The sequence below is a fragment of the Pinus tabuliformis genome, chromosome 2_1 (genome assembly GCF_031772625.1).
Source record: "Pinus tabuliformis cultivar Carrire ecotype Pingquan chromosome 2_1, CPIR1, whole genome shotgun sequence".
NCBI classification, from domain to species: Eukaryota; Viridiplantae; Streptophyta; class Pinopsida; order Pinales; family Pinaceae; genus Pinus; species Pinus tabuliformis.
The window spans coordinates 213,282,709-213,306,370 of NC_142299.1; the positions used below are offsets into that span (position 1 = coordinate 213,282,709).

A 23,662-nucleotide genomic window follows, 5' to 3' on the forward strand; every position below is an offset into this window, starting at 1 on the left:
CAAAGGAGAATAAGTCTTGTTTTGGCATCTTTTATGCCCGTTTGAGGGCCGCAAAGATCAAAATCAGAGACCAAGTTATTGTGGACAAGTTTTGGGTTGTTTTTGAGGTATTGTGTGTGGGAATTTTTTTTTTTGTTGTTGCAGATTTCATCCTCTGTAATCATTGGAGAGAGGGTCGAGCCTTGTACCCTAGCTTGGGAAGGTGTCATGAGGCCTAAAACATGGTTGATATTACTCCAAGAAGGGAGTGAGTAGGAGAAAAAGCAAGGAGGAAGGGAGCCACAACTGTGGAGAAGGTTTTGGGAGGAGAAATATGGTGCTAAAGTAGACTGACATCAACCCTAACTAGGCCGAAACCTATAACAAGAATGACAAACCTAGAACAAGGTATGTTGTAATGTGTTTCATGTTGATTTGTTGCTAGAGGATAGGTCTATATTGGACAAATTTTGTTGGGTGTCCTAATTTTGTTGGAGGGTAGCAAGGAGGTGCTCAAGGGAGCCCTAAGTGAAGTCTTTTGAAGGACAAAGAGGACTGCTAGAAGGGGCAGATTTTTGGAAGCTCTAGTGACTAAGCTTCAAAGGACAAAAGAAGGAGGTCAAAGTGAGTAGTTGGATCAACCCAAGTTCAATGAATAGAAGGACATATTACAATGATAGGCAGAAACCCTTCGACCCGAAGTTTGTCTTCATTGGAGTAGCACAAGAAGGCATTAGAGTGAAGAAATCCCAAAGGAGAAGAGGAGCAACAATGGGTTGAGAGATTCACAAATAGAGTTGTGAACAACTCAACCAGAGTCGCTACGTGTTGATGCGTTGAAGGACTAATGATAAGCTAGAGAGCAGTTGGAGGAGCCATTGTTAGTGACCTAAAGGACTAGGACCATTAATAGAGGTAGTGCTACAAATTGGGAGCAAAAGGACTTGTGGTTGTGTTCAGGATAAGACAAGGGGAGCTATGATTGTGCACTGCATCAGCTCAACCATCAGTGTATCTTGTTCCTGTATTCTTGTACTAGTGGATGTATGAGGGCCATTATCCCTAGTACGGGGGCCCTAGAGAGTTGTATTATAGTTTGTTAATATAACAAAGTAGGGTTGTTGAAAATTGTAAAAAAGTTGTTTATATTTGTGCACGTGTTGATTTAATGTTGTTTATATTCTGCTGTGAAAAATAGTTTGTTGTGGTATTTGGATTAGTAGTGTTAGTGATTCTAAGACCCTAACTGAAGCAGGGTTACCCCTGCTTTACCCACAGTTTGCATGGATTATGCATATATCATGTCTGTCCCAGGAATTTTAACTCTCTGCCAAGTTAAATCTTCATTATTAAGGTTAAGGCCCCATTCATCAATTCCTATGCTGAATGATTTATTAAAACCCAACATAGTCTAACCCTTCATTCAATATGCATGTATCGGGACTTAATCAACCCTCAACCTTCATTTATGACTTTATTAAATCCTTTCTATCGAGACTCTAAAACTCCTCATAACCTTCATTCCCTTTAATATCGAGACTTATCCACCCTTATAAACCTTCCTTAACCCTTTAACCACATATATATAGCCTTCCCCCTCTTAAACATAGGTTACATATAGAACTAACACATAAACCCCTTATATCCTTTGGTAGCGTTGGACTTATATATGAAACCTCATATGTCCGCGCTTAATCCTTTATAAATCATTTACAAAGGAATTAACCATAATACATGCCTTTTCCGCCTTTATACAACCTCTGCACAAATATCGATGCTCCCTTTATCGCAATCGCAATATCGGGTTCTCCGCGGTCACACTAACACATGACTCTTAGGACTCCTTCGCATCCGATATGCGATCACACTGCTGGATTTCAAACACTACAAACTGTGCCATATAACTCTGTCAGTTCTACCATACATATCGCATATCGCATTCTCCTCCGATCTCTGAAACCCCGATCAGCGCTTCATCAGCGATCGGCATATCGACCCATCGCAACATCGCATTTCTATTATTCACTATCGCTTGCCACCTCCGACTTTCGATTTGTGATTAGATCGCGACTGTTGATCTAGTTCTGATCCAACGGTCCTCGATCAATTGGCAATCGCTCATCGCAACTGTCTAAGGCCCGATTCTGATCTATCCATAAGGATTTCGTCGATGCGATTTAATCCTGGTCATTGGTCATAAAGATCGAACAACTGCTGTGCACTGATACTTCATTTCTTTGCTTTTCCACTTCACTTAGATTTTACACCAATTCTTCAAGGTTTCTATGGTTTTGGGTTTTCTTCAAAGGTTTCGACCTTTCATTTTTCCACTGCTCCATTCGCGTCCACTTGAACTTAACTTTGTGAATTCTTATTCCGAATCATTCCATAGCATCACTTAGATTCTCCAATTGGGTTCTACGCCCTTTACGATCCTCTGTCTCTTCTCCTCCTCTGTGTATTTTCCTCGACTCTATCTGCATATATTTGTATTATGCAATCTCTGATAAACACCTAATTCATCATTCAACACTTGAAATACACATTTATACAGATTCTAATCGATCTATGTATATATAAACAGATAAGAAACGATTACATATTGAGACTTTGTCTCTCTGGCCTGGTCTTCTAATATCAGTGGCCTCTATTCCAATTCTGCCCGTAGGCTTACAATCACTCTAACTATCTATCTAGCCTCTCACTTTCTAACCTCTATCTTTGTCTTTTAGGCTTACATTTATACAAAGGGATTCTAAAACCAATTCTGGTTTAGATCCATAAATTCCTTAACAAAATTCCTAAATCTCTTCCTCATTCCTAAAACTCCTCTCTAATCCATAAATTCATGAACTGACTCCTAATCTAAATTTATAATCAATTCTCAAATCCCTCAATCTCTCAACTATTCTAATTCTCTCATGTTCTCTTACTTTCGAGAACATTTACAAATATGCCTCACAATACTCAATTAATTCCTATTCTCATTAAAATCACTCAAAACCCTTAATAACTACATTAATACACATTTAGGAAACCAACTCCCTTGAAAACACAATACCCCTATGTCCACTGTCGTTTTCCACCTCCGACTTTCGATTTGCGATTAGATCGCAACTGTTGATCTGGTTCTGATCCAAGGATCCTCGTTCAATCGGCGATCGCTCATCGCAACTGTCTAAGGCCCGATTCTGATCTATCCATAAGGATTTCGCCGATGTGATTTAATCCTGGCCGTTGGTCATAAAGATCTAACGGCTGCTGTGTGTCGATACTTAATTTCTTCGCTCTTCCGCTTCACTTAGATTTTACGCCACTTCTTCAAGGTTTCTGTGGTTTTTGGTTTTCTTCAAAGGTTTCGACCTTTCATTTTTCCACTGCTCCATTCGCGTCCGCTTGAACTTAACTATGTGAATTCTTACTCTGGATCATTCCATAGCATCACCTGGATTCTCCAATTCGGTTCTACGCCCTTTACAATCCTCTATCTCTTCTCCTCCTCTGTGTATTCGCATCAACTCTGTGTGCATATATTTGTATTATGTAATCTTTGATAAACACCTAATTCATCATTCAACACTCGAAATACACATTTATACAGATTCTAATCAATCTCTATATATATAAACATATAACAAATGATTACATATTGAGACTCTGTCTCTCTGGCCTGATCTTCTAATATTAGCAGCCTCTATTCCAATTCTGCTCGTAGGCTTACAATCACTCTAACTATCTATCTAGCCTCTAACTTTCTAACCTCTGTCTTTGCCTTTTAGGCTTACATTTATACAAAGGGATTCTAAAACCAATTCTGGTTTAGATCCATAAATTTCTTAACAAAATTCCTAAATCTCTTCCTCATTCCTAAAACTCCTCTCTAATCCATAATTTCATGAACTGACTCCTAATCTAAGATTTATAATCAATTCTCAAATCCCTCAATCTCTCAACTATCCTAATTCTCTCATGTTCTCCTGCATTCAAGAACATTTACAAATATGCCTCACAATACTCAATTAATTCCTATTCTCATTAAAATCACTCAAAACCCTTAATAATTACATTAATACACATTTAGGAAACCAAGTCCCTTGAAAACACAATACCCCTATGTCTACTAAAATACAATCACATTATTGGGTTGAATGCTTCTGCATCAGACTCCCAAAGTAGAAAATTTTCATGATCTCCTAATCATGTGTGTTCGTAAGTTGTTAGAAAACCTCCAGGGTCCCAAACTTTAGTTTGTGACTGTCTGAAATCTCTGCACCTTTGTTGCTGCTATATGTCTGGTGTCTTCTGCTTCATTTTCTTCTCTTCAATTAGTTTCAAATTCTGATTGATCATTCTTCATGCTGCTGTTAATCTCCTCCATATGGACTATTTTATCATCAGCTGCCATAATTCTTCAATCTCTGTGTCTAGCATATTCTTGGACTGGTCTATACTTTTCCACTTACTTCTATTTCTTTCTCTCTACTTCAGGTTGTTGCTATTGTCCACTAACTCTTCAAGCTGTTGTAGGTTACTTCCAATTTGTAGTTGTTGGTTCCTTACTTTTTCTTCTACTTTTGCTCTTGCTTTGACTCCTACACTTACTACCTCCCTTTCATCCTTACCCTCTTTCATGATTAACTCTTTCTGCATTGAATCATGATTGTCCAACATTCTCTCCAGCAATTGAACATCTCTGTTCCATGGATTAAATTCTTCCATAGAATCTTCTTCTTCCATTTTTATTTGGCTGCCCATTTGTGCCAAAATTCCTCCAACATCTGCAACTAAACCTGCACTCATAAAACACTTGTTAAAATAAAAATCATAAGGCTTCTGTGCCTTATCTCCCTTTGGAAACACATCAGTATGCTACTCTGATTTTTCCTCCTTTATCAACACATCAGTATGCTGACTTAAATTCCCAACAGAATTCATGAGATTGTTAGCTAGTCTCTCCTCCATACCATCTGCTTCTATGATGTCTCTTTGCCCTTGTACACTATAGTGAACTCCTTCCTCTGCAATCACACTGTCATACTCTGAATTTCCCAGCAAATACTCCAGCAATTCAAGTTCTCTGTGACACTTCATAAGTACTTCATCATTACTTATGATTCCTGAATTTATACACAAATTATCAATTTGAAAATCACAAGGATCAACAGTCTCAACTGTTGCTTTACATATCAACGCTTCAGACTGAATTTCATCTCCTTCTTTCACAAGAAATTGTTCCTGTGTTGTCACAGTTTCAAATATTAATGCATTATTAAGTTCTTTCTGCTGCAATAAATCACTTCTTCTCTCATTTAAGAGACATTCTCCATCCTCCTTTACTTCAGAGTTTTTATCTTCTGAAAGATACTCTTCCATACTTTTGACAGCTTCAAAAGATTGCTCATCCTCTGCAAAACCTGTAATCAAATCAAAATTATTAGATTCAATGATACAAGGTTTTACCTTTCCCTGCTAGTCTGCATTTGTCCAATAGTTCAGAAAATCATCAATGATTCCTTCTTCTTCACCTAGAACTTCACCCTGCTCTGGTTCAAAAATGGATACTTTCATTTCCAATTCAGCTTCTCTGAGTTCTTCAAATCTCAATTGAACACCTAGTACCTGTTCAAGCTTCATCAACTCTTCTACTAATTGCATATTCACCTGTTGAATTCTCATCTTTTGTAGCCTTCTCTATAATTTATGCCACTTCACTGGCTTTTTCCTCAAGACCCAACCTAATCTCTGGTTTTCCTCAAGTATCACCATCAATACATTGAGTTTTTCTTTCATCTCTGCAATCTCTTTGTCAAGCTCCTCTTGACTTATCCTCTTTCCATTTGCCTTGGCATCCTCTTCCTTCACCTTTCCTCTGTTGTGGTCTTCTTCAGAACCTCTGCTATGACTATCAGTAGCCATCTTCTTCTCTATCTTTGTGAGCTCCTCACTCACTTACTATGAGCTGCATTAAAGCCTCTACAACAGCAAGCCCTTCCCTGCTGCCACTTACCTCACCAAGATTTCCTCTGTACTCAGTCTTTTGGCAAGCCCTTGGTTCTCTATCTCTGGAACCTCCTTTGAGCACTCTTCTCTACTCCTTTAGGCTTCAACTCATCTGCACCTTCTCAAGAACACAACTGTCCTCTTGTATTTCAATCACAATGAAATACTTGGTTCTGACCACTTCTTCTCTCACTTAGAAAGTCTTACCAACTTCCTTCATTACCTTGGCAATTCTACCCACATCCTTTGTGGAATTACCTTTCTGAGCTGCAATAATACCTCTGCAGTAACAAGTCTCCTTCTTGCTACATATGCCTCACTAAGCTTCTCTACTTTGAGCTCAGTCTTTTAGCATCTCTCTGGTTCTTTCCTTTGGAACCAATTGAGCACTCCTCGCTCTAGATTGCTGCAATCTTCTCACCTCCTTATGCTGTCACCTGCATATCAATGTTATTCAAGCCAAAGATCATTCCCAAGATTTCAAAAGCTTGCTTCTCAGTTTCCTTTTGAGAATACTCTTATCCTCTTTGTCCAACCTTCAATTAGATTCTTCAGGTTCACATTTGAGTGAATCTCCACTTTCCAAGGAACAACATCATGGTGTTTTCGTTATGCTGCTACCTGTGAAACAATATAAAAACCACATATTCTCCAATATTCAAATCAAATCAAACAAAACATGTCATCTCACCTTCAAGATCTCTGCATGATCTTGTTCCCCCATTTACCTGTACTCTCAATGGATTGTCCTCTTTTTCTTGTATTTGCAAGTTCTGCTACACATCACCTCTGTGTGCCTACTTTCTATCAGATTAGAAAATGATCCTTCCTTGCCTGCATACACATCTTAAAACACATCTCTGTTCTAAGTCCTTTTCTACAGAATTCTCTTATTCTGTTCTGCTATCAATTGTTTCAATCACAATTATGCTTTGATACCAAATGATGCAGGGTTACCCCTGCTTTACCCACAGTTTGCATGGATTATGCACATATCCTATCTGTCCCAGGAATTTTAACTCTCTGCCGAGTTAAATATTCATTATTAAGGTTAAGGCCCCATTCATCAATTCCTATGCTGAATGATTTATTAAAACCCAACATAGTCTAACCCTTCATTCAATATGCATGTATCGGGACTTAATCAACCCTCAACCTTCATTTATGACTTTATTAAATCCTTTCTATCGAGACTCTAAAACTCCTCATAACCTTCATTCCCTTTAATATCGAGACTTATGCACCCTTATAAACCTTCCTTAACCCTTCAACCACATATATATAGCCTTCCCCCTCTTAAACATAGGTTGCATATAGAACTAACACATAAACCCCTTATATCCTTTGGTAGCATTGGACTTATATATGAAACCTCATATGTCCGCGCTTAATCCTTTATAAATCATTTACAAAGGAATTAACCATAATACATACCTTTTCCGCCTTTATACAGCCTTTGCACAGATATCGATGCTCCCTTTATCGCAATCACAATATCAGGTTCTCTGCGGTCACACTAACACATGACTTTTAGGACTCCTTCGCATCCGATATGCGATCACACTGCCGGATTTCAAACACTACAAAATGCGCCATATAACTCTATTGGTTCTACCATACATATCGCATATCGCATTCCCCTCCGATCTCCGAAACCCCGATCAGCGCTTCATCGGTGATCGGCATATCGGCCCATCACAACATCACATTTCTATTATCCACTATCGCTTGCCACCTCCGACTTCCAATTTGTGATTAGATCGTGACCGTTGATGTAGTTCTGATCTAACGGTCCTCGATCAATCGGTGATCGCTCATCACAATTGTCTAAGGCCCGATTCTGATCTATCCATAAGGATTTCATCGATGCGATTTAATCCTGGCCATTGGTCATAAAGATCCAATGGTTGCTGTGCGCCGATACTTCATTTCTTCGCTCTTCCACTTCACTTAGATTTTACACCACTTCTTCAAGGTTTCTGTGGTTTTGGGTTTTCTTCAAAGGTTTCGACCTTTCGTTTTTCCACTACTCCATTCGCGTCTGCTTGAACTTAACTCTGTGAATTCTTACTCCGGATCATTCCATAGCATCACTTGGATTCTCCAATCGGGTTCTACGCCCTTTACGATCCTCTGTCTCTTCTCCTCCTCTGTGTATTGGCCTCGACTCTACCTGCATATATTTGTATTATGCAATCTCTGATAAACACCTAATTCATCATTCAACACTCGAAATACACATTTATACAGATTCTAGTCAATCTCTGTATATATAAACATATAAGAAACGATTACATATTGAGACTTTGTCTCTCTGGCCTGGTCTTCTAATATCAGTGGCCTCTATTCCAATTCTGCCCGTAGGCTTACAATCACTCTAACTATCTATCTAGCCTCTAACTTTCTAACCAATATTGAGACTTTGTCTCTCTAGCTTGGTCTTCTAATATCAGTGGCCTCTATTCCAATTCTGCCCGTAGGCTTACAATCACTCTAACTATCTATCTAGCCTCTATCTTTGCCTTTTAGGCTTACATTTATACAAAGGGATTCAAAAACCAATTCTGGTTTAGATCCATAAATTCCTTAACAAAATTCCTAAATCTCTTCCTCATTCCTAAAACTCCTCTCTAATCCATAAATTCATGAACTGACTCCTAATCCAAGATTTATAATCAATTCTCAAATCCCTCAATCTCTCAACTATCCTAATTCTCTCATGTTCTCTTACATTCGAGAACATTTACAAATATGCCTCACAATACTCAATTAATTCATATTCTCATTAAAATCACTCAAAACCCTTAATAATTACATTAATACACATTTAGGAAACCAACTCCCTTGAAAATAAAATACCCCTATGTCTACTAAAATACAATGACATTATTGGGTTGAATGCTCCTGCATCACTAACCTAGATTCCAATACTGGGGGAAAACAACAAAGGTGGTGGTCTAGAGAGGTTTTAAGGGAATTAATCCTTTCCTTTGATTGAGATTCCATTAAGGTTCTAGGGTACAAAACTAATCTTGACCATTCCATATTCTTTAAGCATACTTTGAATCATGGTAAATTTCTCAAGCTAATCTAGGTTCTCTACGTGTTTGGTGGTCTCAATCCACTAAACATGAGAGGTGTGATTCATAGCAAAACCAAATCGAGCACCAAATGGTTGTTGGTTGGGGAGCTTAGGTAAGTAGTGGATTTGAGGCTCTTATGGAGAGGTGATAGCAACCATTTTTCTACTCTGGATAATAGAAGGGATATCCTACTCCAACTTAGTCTTGTAAGTCAAATTATAGAGGGGATAACCTGCTCCATCTTGTTCTTTCGAGTCAAATTCCCTTGACACTAATGTCTACATGAAGGCATAATGACAAAGTGAAATTACATAGGCAAAGGAGGACAAACCAAGAGGCTCGTGATCTCCCTTTAGAAGAATGATTCTTAGTGGCATTCAAATTATACATCGTAAGTTGAAGGGAAACCTTAGCAACAAAAGAATTATTTTATTCCAAGGTGGTCCTTAGTTAACAAAAGCTCCATTGGTATAATTGCATCAAAGAGTTGAATAAAAACATTATATTATTGGAAAATATATTCAAAAGGGAATGGAAGTGTGATTTCAAGACCTGTTCTTTTTTAATACTTTAGAAACACAACTATACTAGATTACTCATGTTTACTAGATGGTAAAAGAAATGCTAACTAACACAATATTCTACAACAAGATATCATACACAAAATTGTTTATGATATCTCAATGCTAAAAGAAAAACATATAGTAACCAATCAACATACCAACCCCTAGAAGATACCTTTCCTCTCTCTCCCTAATTGGGTCGAGAGATGCTCTACATGATACATGTCCTCTCTCTCTCTCTCTAATTAGGTTGAGAGATGCTCTACATCCTAGTATAGGGAAGAAGTCTCCTAATGTTACATTTAAAAATAATAAAATATTACTTACATTAACAAATTAAATAATAGTGATAACAAAAAATAATAATGTGCCATAAATAAAATACTTCAATTTTCACCTTAATATTATATCAACTTTATATAGTAGTATGAAGGGGATATGCAATTTCTTCACTACTTATATGGAGAAAAATTTAACTTGGGTTATAAATCAAATATTTCAATATGCATATTAAGTCAAAGATATATATATATATATATATATATATATAGAGAGAGAGAGAGAGAGAGAGAGAGAGAGAGCGAGAGAGAGAGAGTATTTCATTAATACTTTCTTTCTAAAAAAATTCTAATTCCTTGATGTTTAATATGGAATTGATATGTAACATTTAAAAACATATTAATAATAAAAATAATTCAATGCCATATATAGAACTTTGAGATCGCTGAATTGCCTTTCCTTCTTGTGTTAATATAGTATTTAATCGATATAATTAAATTAATAAAATATCCAAATTCGTAATACATTTTTGTTGCAAACAAAGAACATATATATTCATATATATATTTATGCTAATTAAAATATATATTTATTTTTGGAAAGGCCTTTTTCATAAATATTTATAAAAAAATTTTTGGAATATAATGTAAAAAACATTTAAATTAAAAAAAAAAAAAAAAAAAAAAAAACAATATCTATAATGTATATTTATATTTATTTATTAAAAACTATTTATTAATTGATATAATTAAGTTAATAATTATCTAAACTCATAATCTATTTTTGTTGTAAATAGCGAAAATATATATTTGTGCTAATTAAGATATATGTTTCATTTTTTATTTGTAATTTTTGGGAAATATAATATAAAAAACATTTAAATTTAAAATATATATATATATATATATATATATATTTATTTATTTATGAGAAACTATTTATTAATATGTAACTTTTATAAATATTCGTTAACTTTTTTTAAGAATATAGTATAAAAAAATTAATTTTAAAGTGAAAAAAATAAACTAAAACTAAATAAATATTAATATTTATAGTTACATATTATTAGTTATATACTAATTTCATATTTTATTTGTTAAAATTAAATAAATATTAAAATTTATAATTATATATTATTATTATTATTATTATTATTTTTGAATAAGATTAATTCTATTAAGATAAGAAATGTATAGTACAATCAAGCTTGCAAGCAAGCGAAGCAAAAAAGCAAAGGAGCCGTAGGTGATAGGCTATCTACCTCGCTCCTTAGAGACAATCAAGGAAAGGGCCATAGAAAACACGGGAATACAAAGAGCTAGAACTAAGCAAAGAAATCTATCCCGAGAGGGCAGTTACTGCTACACGACATTTTTTGCCTTTTTTCTTGCTTACGTTGACCCATTCAGTGGAGTTTTGCTGAGCCATAACAAGTGGTAGGCTATTCTGCTCTGGCTGCGGAATATCCTTATCAGAGTCTGAGGACGAAGATATATGAGAACGTTTCTGAGAGAACTGAGGGGCAGAGGGGACTGCCAGACCGACCGAGGGAGCGTCCAGCGGAGTCTCATCGTTCTGCCCATCTGCTTCAATTTCCTCCTCATCCAAACTAGAGGAATCTGTATCGTCCATAGGAGGGGGTGGCACACAGGGATTCCAGCTCTTGGATTTGGGTTTGCGTTTCAGATTCTTCTTTTTGTCGAGGAACTGGGTACATGTACTCTGGAGGTGCCCCGTTTGATGACAATGACGGCAGCGGAAGGTTGTATTCTCGTAATCCAAGGTTTGTGTCCAGTGGAAATATCCAATCTTGAGATTGATCTGTTCCGGTAGTCCTTTGCTGATATCTATTTCTGCACAAATTATGCTGTAGGTGTAGAGTCCATTTTCCTTTCTTGAAGTATCTGTAACCAGGAAGCGTCCTAATGTGTCTCCAATGGCTAAGAAGACCGAGACATGCCATAGATGTGCCGGAAGATTCGGGAGCCTAACCCAAATGGGAAGCTTGGTGATGACAGCTGTAGAAGGGTCGAAGTCTGGAAACCAAGGGGTGAGAAAAAGCCCAGCCGAACCCTAGAACCAAGGGCCTCCCGTTAAGGCCTTTTGGTAATCTTCATTTAAGTCAAAAACCACAATGAAGAATCCTTTTGAACAGAAGTAGATCTGGCTTTTTTTAGTCCAATTGGTATGGATCCATTGGTATAAATCTGATGTGCGGGGCCAGAGCCCATTAAATCTGCATATGAGTGCGGATTCTGCAAATATCTGGTAGCGATCGTCAATCGCAGGATGAGAGAGATTGATGGAAGGAATTTCCCCTGATTTGTCTACCAAAAATGGCTTTGGAGCCACAGTTGGTTGGGCTGCTTTCGAAGAGGACTGAGGTTGGGCAACGTCTTTGCGAACTGCATCTTTGTAAGAGAAAGAAGGGGCAGAGGAGGTCTGCCCAGTGGAACCACCTCTTAAACGAAAGGTAGCTACAATAGAAGCGTCCTTATGTATGCTGTAAAAGGAGAGAGGAAGGGGATTCATAAGTTGCTTACCCTTATATAGCACTCTGAGGTAAGAGGAGGGGATCCCCAGCCGGCGTTCGAGTTTTTGCAAAAGATCCTGCACGAGATCTGATGCGCGTACCCATTGCATCATCGTCTTGCCCGAGAGATTGACTTGGATCTGAAATGCATGTGTTTCTTCAGGCAGATCCCGCGCCTGTTGCTCTTCTCTACGGAGTGGATGGACTTCCAGATCTGACCGGAAATGAGGTCGTTCTACAGTACGTGGGACTAGATCGAAGAGCCCATGGCTCGATCTGTTCATAGTACCCCAGATCAAGGAAAATGTCGCCCAAACTGGACTCAGTGACGGTCGATCGAACTGAGAGAAATCAAGATCTGCAACATAATACAGATCCGAGATTCTATATGCATTAAGGTTGCGCATCCTTACCTCTGGATTATGGTCACTCAGAGCTTCTTGTCCTTGGATCTGCGCCAGCGTGAAACTGTATGCTTTTGGAGACGCCAGTACAAAGGGGTCCGGGCATTTTTCCTTGAATTCGTCATCGCTGCAACCCCAGGAAGCCAGATCTGTCAGGTTTGCGGCAAATTGGGAGGGGAAAGTGATCTGAAGAACGGCGGCAGTTCTCCTGTGTGCATCAGAATCTCGATCCACCTCGCCATGTTCCAGATCTGTAATAGATCTCTCATTTTTCAGAAGAGGGTACCAAATCCTCCATCGCATATAACCTTCTTTGCCGATCAGATTGTTCTACAACCACTGTACAAAGACCTTTGACCTGTCAGCTCCAGTGGTGAAAGGGCAACCTGTGTTAGCGGCGGCCATTTTCTGTAAACCCTCGCTCGGCTCGAAAAAATATTATCACCTTTATGTATAATGTTATTTACTCTCTCTTATATATAATTATTAGTTATATACTAATTTCATATTTATTTTTTAAATATGGAAAAACAAGTTTTAAAAAAAACCTCTAAAGAAATCAATTTAATTTAAAAAGTATTATTTTAATTAATTTAAAAAATCCATAGAGCCCTGTCCGGCGGGGCCAAAGGACCTCAAAGGACCGAAGGTCAAAGGAGAGGGCCGAAGACTCAGGTGTTAGGCAGAAGGCTCAGTGGTTGGAAAGTGATGGGGGCCTCATCAAGGAGGGGTCTCCCATCAAGGAGGGGCCCATCTTACTATATGATGCCTTGGGGGGCCCATCTTACTATATGATGCATTTTGACCCAATCCCGGTGTTTTGGTGGCAGTTTTGCGCAAATTTGGATTTAAAATTAAAAAGCATATAAATAATTCTCATATTTAATAAAAATATAATCATTTTAATAAAAACACTTAACTAAAATGCCTTTCAAATATAAAATTTTAAAAAATATATAAAAAACTTCTTCACTGTATAATACTTTTACACTAACATGGACCCATTTCTTTACACTAAAATGCCTTTTAATCACGCATGCTTGTCTCTCCTGTTTTAAATTGCAAACTGAACACTTTAATTTCAACTTCTGAACTCAAATCCAAAAAAGCATTGCTGGCGCAACTCTCTCATCCCCTCGACAATATGCAACTCCTTTCAACTCGCCCAACTTCGCAACATTGTTTCAACACTCCGCAGCATTTTCAATATCGAAGCATTGCAAGACCACAAAGGCCTTCCATCACACTCGAGAAGCAATTCCTTCAACTTCCGTAAGTCACCCAGCGAAGGCATCACCGTCTCCAGCAAAGGGTTTCCTATCCACAGAACTTCTAAATCACTGGGGAGTTGAGAAGCACTTGCCCCTCAACATCAGTACTTTCAGGGACCTCTGATGCCCCAGTTGCCACGGCCGGAAAGATCTATATGCTCGAAAGGAATCTGGCAGCCTCTCCAATTGAGTGCACGAAGACAGCTCCAAGCTGTGGAGGTTCGTCAAGCTGCCGAAGGAATCTGGCAGCCTCTCCAACTCAAAGCAACATTTCAGGTGCAAGCTGTGGAGGTTCGTCAAGCTGCCGAAGGAATCTGGCAGCCTCTTCAATTGAGAGCACGAAGACAGGTCCAAGCTGTGGAGGTTCATCAAGCTGCCGAAGGAATCTGGCAGCCTCTCCAAATTCTCGCACCAAGTCAGGTCCAAGCTGTGGAGGTTCGTCAAGCTGCCGAAGGAATCTGGCAGTCTCTCCAAATTCTCGCACCAAGTCAGGTCCAAGCTGTGCAGGTTCGTCAAGCTGCCGAAGGAATCTGGCAGCCTCTCCAACTCAAAGCAACACTTCAGGTGCAAGCTGTGGAGGTTCGTCAAGCTGCCGAACGAATCTGGCAGCCTCTCCAATTTCTCGCACCAAGTCAGGTCCAAGCTGTGGAGGTTCGTCAAGCTGCCGAAGGAATCTGGCAGCCTCTCTAAATTCTTGCAGCCAGACAAATACACGTGGTGGAGGTTCCTCAATTTACCAAAAGAGTTTGGTAATTTAGCAAGAGAGGAGGAATCAATGACGATCCTTTCCAGGTGCTCCAGCTGCCCTATGGACTTGGGAATGCTGGAGAGGCAGCTCGCATTAATTATCTCTAATTCCTGCAACAGCAAAGGTGCCTGCAAGATCAAGCTTTTAGAATGTAAGAAAGATATATATGATTCTCGAGAGGAAAACCGTCAAAATCATTGGAGACCCTGTTATACAATATCAATAGCTAATGACCACACACTTTAACTCAAAACAGTTTAGATTTACCTGCCACTTGCCTTGCCATAATGTTTCCAATACACACCCCTCCACTCTCAAAACCCTTAAATTCTTAATTGTAATCCACCAAGGTAAGTACTTGTAGGGACAATCATGCCAGGAAAGCCAAATGAGATTTGGCGAGCGCACCCGCAAAATACGATCCAGCAGATCCCCTTCAGTCTCAACAAGTTTCAAATTCATGACATCAAAACCATGAAAACGATAAAGTTTATTGGACAGTGTATTGCGAAGCTTCAATATCACGCGGTTCCCCAACATTTGGTGACTCCACCATCGGTACCATGCCAACATTTGTGACCTCCTCTCCAATCGTTCGATGCTATCCCCTTGAGGAAGCATTCTGATTCCGCGTGCTTCCATTATAACCTGTCCATGCGGATGCTTGCTATGGTTAAATTTAATTATTTTGAAAATGTAAACCCACGGAGAAGTTGAGAACTGTATACAGATTTCTATGGAAAAAATATAACTATGTTAAAAGTTTGAATGGTTGAGGACTTACAGATGATTGGTGGTCCAGCCAATCATTAATGTTCCCGGTGGGACGCCAAAGACGGCGCGGGAATTCAGTCTCTGCAATTTCTCTACCCAAATCACGCAGGTGATCATGCATATGTATTTCATCTTCGTGGTCCACTTTTGCAAGGCATTTAAGCTGCAAATTTTTAAACCCCGAAGAACCTTCCCACCCTGATCTGTTCCATACTGTTATGGCACTATTTTTGTTTTTTCCTATGAAAAAACAGGCTATATCTAAAAATATCTGTCGTTCCTCATGGCCAAGTTCATCATAACTAATTTTTAATTTAATCTTTATCTCTTTGGGAAGTTCTAATCGGCGAAGTATGGCCTCCCAATAAGATTTGTCGTTATTTCCAGAGAGAAGTGACCCAAACACTACTAACGAGAGGGGCAATCCATCACATGCCATTAGAAACTTATTTACCAGATCCTCAAACCCCGGGTGTGGATAGGGCTGACAGAAGGCATATAAGCAAAAGAGCTGTTGCGAATGGTAGTAAGGAAGGCCTGATAACCTATACATGGATGACTCTTTCACCCCTGACCTGTTTAGGACATCTTCATCCCGTGATGTAATCAGAATTAAGCTATCCTTATGTAAGACATTTATATCTGGTAAAAGGGCATCTACCTGGTTCACATGATCTATGTCATCTAAAATTAAAAATATTTTAGAAGATGATAGAAATTGTCTAACCACCTCTGTACCTTGATGAATGTTGTCTATTTGCGGATCAACACCAAACAAACCCTTGAAAAGTTTACTCTGCAAGGAATGTAATGAGATTCTTGCATTTTCTCTTACATCTGATAAAAAGTAAGATTTATTATATTGTGATTTCTTTCTATTGAAAAACTCTTTGGCCAAAGTTGTCTTGCCGACTCCGCCTAAGCCGACTATGCCCACTACCTGAACTTCTCTTGTGTGTTGCTGTGCTAATACTGTAGTTTCAAAATCGTCAATTTTGTCATCTATACCGGTGGGATTCTTGGCCACATACAACTGAGTCTTTTCGGCCATTAATTCCACCACATGTTTGACGACCTCATCGAGCAACAGACCCTCGTCGCTGGTCATTCAATTGCAAGCAAATAAATAAGCAATGAAAACCAAATAAATTATAAGTTATAACGAGTTCATTTACACGTTATATAAATTGTATCCATAGAGAGGGAGTTGGAGGTGTTACCCGTTAAACTTGCCCATCAAATCAAAGCCACTTGTGTCTGCAACAGTAGAAAGAGCATTTCTCCATTTTTTAAGAGTGGCAGAGTCATAACGTGGCTTCTCTTCATCAGTTTGAGGGTCGACCGTTTTCTTCATTTGGAGTTGGTTGAGGGCCACAGCATACACTCCTTTTGTTGGCTGATCTGTCCACCTAAGGTGAGCAGGGTCGACATGGTAGAATATAGGAATAATAGGAGCCTTGGACTCCAACATGAGGACGAGTTCACGCAGGCACCATGGTGAATGTGCATAAGTGGGAGAGAAGATGGCCACATGGACCGAGGCACTTCGAATAGTGTCGACTATTTGGGAAGGAAAATTGGATCCCACTTCCAATTCTTCTTGGTCTAAAAAGGGCCGGTATCCATGCATAAGAAGACGACGGTAGAGAGGAGTAGCGAAGGTCTTCTTGGTGTCGGGGCCACGGTGGTTGATAAACACACCGTGGCTGCTACTGTTGATGGGATCAGCAGCAGAGGAACAGGAGGCGCCAGAAGCGTCCATGGTAGTTGCAGGAATCAATTTGAATTTCAGAGTGGGTTTTGGGAAACGAGGATGGAGGCGTTGGGTATGTGAATGCCAAATGGTTATAGAAATAGAAATAGAAAGAGAAAGTGGGAAACTCTGAAGGCCGAAGCGACTGAGACTCCAAATGCAAAGGTGGAAATGAATTCAAGAAAATGTGGAGAAAAGTCGGGAGATCTTCGTTCTGCCACTTGCTTGCACCACCACCGCATGTAGATGAGAAAAATAAAACATTTTAACTTTAACACACCAGTCAAAGAATTAACTTTGGCCATACCCTCTTTCAGTGAGGTCCACAATCGTTTAACTTTCCTGTTTTCTTGAAATAACTTTTGACTTTCCTCTCTTTGCCAGTGTGGGGTCCACAATGGTTTAACTTTCTTGTTTCTTTGGAAGAGTGAATTTTCACATCACCTTATTGCATGTAATGAAACTTTGACACGTATCCGCCTTGAACGTTTCCAGAGGTGTATGGCATGAATTGGAATTGGAAGCCTGCCGACACGTGTAACGCACCGAACCAGCATTAAGTGATATCGTCGTTGCCTTCAACAGCAGCCTTTGTATTATAGTTAAATGAAAATTAAAAATGCCATAGTCTAATCATCAGGTAAATTTGTACCAAAAATAATGGAAATTTCAGTAAGATTTTATATGAATTTTTGTATATCTAGATTATAGCTATTAAATTTTAAGGTTTTGGGTATTTTAATTTTTATATCCAGGTTATAGCTATTAAACTTCAAGATTTTGGGTGCTCGGAAAAAAAATATGATTCAAACACTGCTACTGCTAAATTTGTTGAAATTTTTTAGCAAGATTCCAGAGACTTTTGACCATCCAGACAATTCTTCTGCCTGAATAGAAAACCATCCAGACAATTCCTCTTCCTCAATAGAAAACGTCATTAAAAAATCACTAGAAAATATTGAAATTGAAATTATATAACATTTTTTTAAATTGAAATTATGTCATTTTTAAAAATAAAAGAAATTTTCACAAGATCTTGTATTTTTCATTATTTTTATAATTTTTAACTGATTATTAATCACTTTTTATTCCATTATCCAAAAAAAAATGGATTTTTCTTTTTTAAAAGAAATGTTTAAATTTTATAATAATAGGAAAAAGAATATTTATTTTATCTCTTTACTATATTAATTTAAAAAACGAATTATTATAATTTCTATATAACACAATTATAATTTTATGGAGTTCATGTGTGCATGTACTACTTATTTATTCAAATTACATTTTAATAATGAGAATTAGTGAATTTGGCATGGGGGAACTTTTTTCTTAATACTTGGAGACGAGCAATTGCAAGTAGAACCAACCTAGATTCATTTTAACGCTGGGGTTACCATTCGTGAGGATGTGGGAGGGCAATCTTGGTCTCCATAGGGCATGTGGTCAGCGTAGGACTATGTATGACTAAGAGGAGCTACTCAGGCACGATTTCTTTAGTTGGAAAAAAAAAATTATGTTATACCAAGCTTTAAGAGCGTTCAAATCTCCTTTCACTTGCATCTCAAAAGATTTGATTTCTCTGGGTGCTCAGTAGATCCAAAATTAAGATGGATATGGGTTGGTTTTATTTTATTTTATTTTAATTTTTACTTTACTTTGACCCAATCAAAATGTTCAGAGGACGTTACAACATCTTTGCATACTAGGCTAGAGAGTGCCTATGTAGGCAATTTCTTTTAACTTTTTATTATTTTTAACCGAGTCCACATGTAAATGTTTATAAACATTTACACCACAACATCTATCCCATAAGGAGATGGAATTTGACAAGCAAATTGTCTTTTAACTTTTTATTATTTTTTAACTAAGTCCACATGTAAATGTTTATAAACATTTACACCACAACATTTATCCCAAACGGAGATGGAATTTGACAAGCAAATTGCCTGTGAAACCATCAAATTTGACAAGTGGTTAAGATTTGAAATTCCTACCCTGAATCCCATAGCTTTTTTCTTTTAGATTTAATTTTAAAATGTTATAAAATAAAATTAAAATGAAATATTTGGATTTTGAAGTAAGTTATGGTTTTTGAGAAAGTTTGCATAAGCCATGGTATTGGCACATGATATTGTAACAAAGCCACAAATTCGCTCGGACGAATGTTGGAGTGTTTGAATCCTTTTTTTTATGGTGAAAATGGATTCAGCACCATCAAGGACCCCTAGGGCACCCAAAATCATGAAGTTTGTCAGTTGTAACCGAGATTTTCAAAAAATTCTGCCAGATTTTGTCATATTCTAGCTGAAATTTCCATTATATTCTGGGCTAAATTGTGGGCTATTTAGACTATGCTAGGAAAAAGTAAGAGTAAAAATTACTAAGTTTGACCGCATGCAAATATCACATGGTTCCCCAAAATAATAACCAATAGTTCCCCATATTGCTAGCTAAGCTTCAAAGGAACAAGAATTTATTTGATAATAGGAATATATGTTATGTGTAAGTTGTTTCTTATACCCAGATTTACCTACCCAGGTCTACCCAGGCCTACCTAGGTCTATCTAGGTCTACCCATGTCTACCTAAGTTTAGTCTGTTGGAATTGTAGAGGTTACCCTTAAAGGAGGGGACCTGGGTTAGGGCCTATTGCGGAAGGTAGAGACATAATTTGTCTCACGGAAACTCATGAGCATGATGGTTTCAAAACTCCTGTGTTTGACAGTTATTTGAAGTTGGTAGTTTGGAATAAGGTAGCAGAAAATGGAAAAGGGTATGGGGGAATACTAGTTTTAGTGAAAGAAAAAGAAGGCCATCACATTCAGTTAATTAAAGAATATGAAATTAAACAATATTTATGGTTGAAAATATCAGAGAATGAGAATCACATAAGAATTGCAGCATGTTATTTTGCCCCTCAAGTCTAAAAAACTTACAAAAATAAGGGGCTTGACAGCAAGGATCTGTATGCATCTTTAAATCAAGATATTGTCATGTACTCTCAGTAGTGAGAAGTTCTTTTAGTGGGAGATTTCAATCCTAGAACAACAAATAATCAAGCTAGCATTCTTTGCTGCAAAGAGGATAACAATCCTATTTGGCTCATTGAAGAGGAGAATCCTCAATGGGTGAGGTGTTCAGAAGATGAGAAAGTTAGTAATCATTTTGGAGAGGATTTGCTTACGCTGTGTGGGGATTTCAACTTAATTATTTGCAATGGTCTAAATAGATGGAAAAGGTCTGGGAACTTCGCTTGCAACACATACAATGGGGCAAGTGTTGTGGACTACGTGATGTGTTCACAAAGCTTGATAGAAAAGATAGACGAAGTTACTATTGGAGAGCATATTTGGGACTTAAAATCAGACCATAACCCAACTTATATAAGGTTATCATAATTAGAAGAAAGGCATCATAGGAGGAAAACCCAATGCTCTCGAAAATCACTATCAAGGGTAAAAATTCTTCTAACACAAGAAAATTGTACCATCTTCAAGATAATGTTAGAGAGATTAATTCGGAAGGATAAAACTCGTTTCAAAATCTTCAACAATCATGAGTTATCAAATATAATTCAAAGTGCACTTGAGAAGTGCAAAAGAGCAAAAAATGGGAAATCAAAATCAAATTGTTTTCCTGTAAATGCTTGGTTTGATGAGGAATGCAAAATGGCAAGGAGAACCTTGAAAAAGGCAGGAAAGGAGAAGATGAATGTAAAGTTATATAAGAAGATACTAAAAAGGAAAAAGGATGAGTTCATGCAAACAAGGAGAGAAGAGTTAATATATTTAAGCAAGAATAATCCAAAGCTTTTCTGGCAGGAACTGCAACCAAGGAAGAAGAAAATTGAAAATAATATTAAAGCCAATCAATGGAATGGAATTAACACAAATTTCAAAGCTCTTCACATTATAGGAGGTGGAGAATGGAATTAAGAAACTGAAAACAAGAAAGGCAAAGGACTTGGTTGAACTTCACGCAGAGTATCTAAAATGGGGAATGAACGCTCTTGCACTGCACATCATGGAAATATTTAACAACATCATTCAACAAGGATTCCAAAGAGACTGGACAACTAGCCTAGCAATACCCCTTTTTTAAAATGGAGACATTAATAATCAATCCAACTATAGAACAATTATGACCAATCCTTTTAATGGGTGACTTTAATGCTCAAACTTCAAGCAAACAAGCTATTCTTCTAAGAAATAATTCCAACCCTAATCCTCTTTGCTTAGACGAAGACCTTCTTCTGGATAGCCGATACAAAAGGAGCTCTAAAGAGCTCGGGGAGAATTTGTTTGGGTCGGAGCTAGTCAAGCTCTGTAGTGCTCAGGATCTCATAATTTGCAACAGTCTAAAGAAGTGGCCCAATTCTAGCCATATGACCTGCATCCATGGGCTTGGTAGCAGCGTGGTACACTATGTTATCTCCATTCTCCCTCTATACAACAAAATAACAAATTTTGACATCTTAAATGACCACGAGCCTGACTCTTATCATAGACCTTTACTTATAACTCTCAATTTTGTCATGCATAGAGATCCCATAGAAGATAATCCTTATACCCAAAAGAAGTTAATCTTTGATATAAATAAAAAATATCTCTTTCTAAATGAATTAAAAACTAATTTGCTTCCTTTATCTAGTATAGACAACATAGAAGATCTCTATCATAATTTTACTACAACCCTCTCATATTCTATTAACAAGTTCTCAATTGAAGTTTCAAGTAATAAAAGAAATAGCAAAACCAACCATGGTATGACAAAGATTATAAAAGTGCGAGGAGAGCAATTAAGGAAGTTGTTGATGAATCTCTTAAAATTGGCAAGATAAAAATATACAAAGCCTTAACTAAAAGGAAAAAAAGGCAGTATATTCGGAAAATATAAGAGAATCTCTTACACCTCTCTAAGGTAGCTCCTAAGAAATTCTGGAGGCAGATTCTAACTAGGAAAGCTAAAGATAATAATAAAATTGCTTTACACGACTGGAATTCCTATCTTAAAAAGCTTTATGAATCTCCAAATGTCATGGATAACTTTGAAACCCTGCTCACAACGAGAGAAGTTTTCTCATTAGAAGACATTGATTTTGGGGTTAATCACTTGGCTAATGGGAAAGCTAAGGACATTGAAGGTTACCAGGGGGAAATCTTAAAAATTGGAGGTCTTGTCCTCATCCCCCACATTTACAAGCTTTTCAATCAAGCAGTCAAGTAAGGGTTCCCTAAACCATAGACTCAAAGCCTCATTATCCCTATTTTTAAAAGTGGGGATACAAATAACCCCTCTAATTATCGGACAATTATGATCATCCCTCTCCTAGCCAAGTTATATGGTATTATTTTGGAAAGGAAGTTGAGCATATGGCTTGAAAGTGAAGGTAAGCGGGCTAAAGGCCAAGCGGGTTTTGGAAAGTAGCACTCAACAACAAACCCCCTCATTACGCTTAGGATCATTGTGGAGGAATGTCGCAATGATAAATCCAATCGCTTTTGTTGCTTTGTGGACTTTAGAAAGGCTTTCGATACGGTTCCTAGAAACAACCTTTGGAACTGATTAGAAGAGATAAAGGTTCCTTTTGAGTTGAGAGCTGTCGCTATAAGGTTATACAAGGATGTAATTGCCAAGTTAAAGAGAAATGAGGGGTGGTCAAAAGATATTAAGTGTAATATCGGAGTTAAAAAAGGTTGCCCCCTCTCCCCTACCCTATTTGGCATTTACATCGACAAGCTAGAAGGTTGTTTAGAGGAAGCAGGATGTGCTAGCACGATCTTAGCAGGGATAGTCATCATCCTTTTTCTCTATGCTAACGATATTGTTCTTCTCGCAAGGTGCCCATCTGATCTTGATAAGCAACTTAGACTTCTTAAGGATTTCTTCTCTACCATGGGTATGATTGTTAACACAGAAAAAACAAAAGTTATGATTATAAAATCCAAGAGGACACTTACGCTAATTTTATGTATGACAGTAGTAACTTGGAGGAAGTTTCTTCCTACAAGTGCCTAGGAATTGATATTTGTCACAAGCTCAACTAGAACTATAGCATTGAGAAAAGGATTAATGGGGGATGGAAAGCTTATTTTGGTCTTGAAAATAATTGTAAAATGGCAAACCTCGTAATGTGGGATAGAAAGAATTTCCTCTTTGAAACTTTAGTCACTTCGGTTATCTTATATGGATGTGAGGTTTGGGGTTGTAGCATCTCTAGAGAATCCTGGAGAAAGATTGAGCAAATCCAGAAGCATTTTATAATGTATAACCTCA

General features: G+C 37.7%; 1 protein-coding gene across 1 annotated transcript; it reads right to left on the reverse strand.

Moving 5' to 3' along the window:
- Positions 1–13,870: 13,870 nt before the first annotated feature.
- LOC149199508 (disease resistance protein Roq1-like) lies at positions 13,871–17,539 on the reverse strand. The gene is made up of 4 exons (XM_089399401.1): positions 16,855–17,539; positions 15,645–16,734; positions 15,128–15,508; positions 13,871–14,988 (listed from the first exon to the last, which is right to left on the reverse strand). Exons 1-4 carry the CDS (start codon positions 17,394–17,396, stop codon positions 14,179–14,181), a joined length of 2,823 nt encoding a protein of 940 aa, XP_089255527.1. The 5' UTR covers positions 17,397–17,539; the 3' UTR covers positions 13,871–14,178.
- Between the last annotated feature and the right edge of the window lie 6,123 nt (positions 17,540–23,662).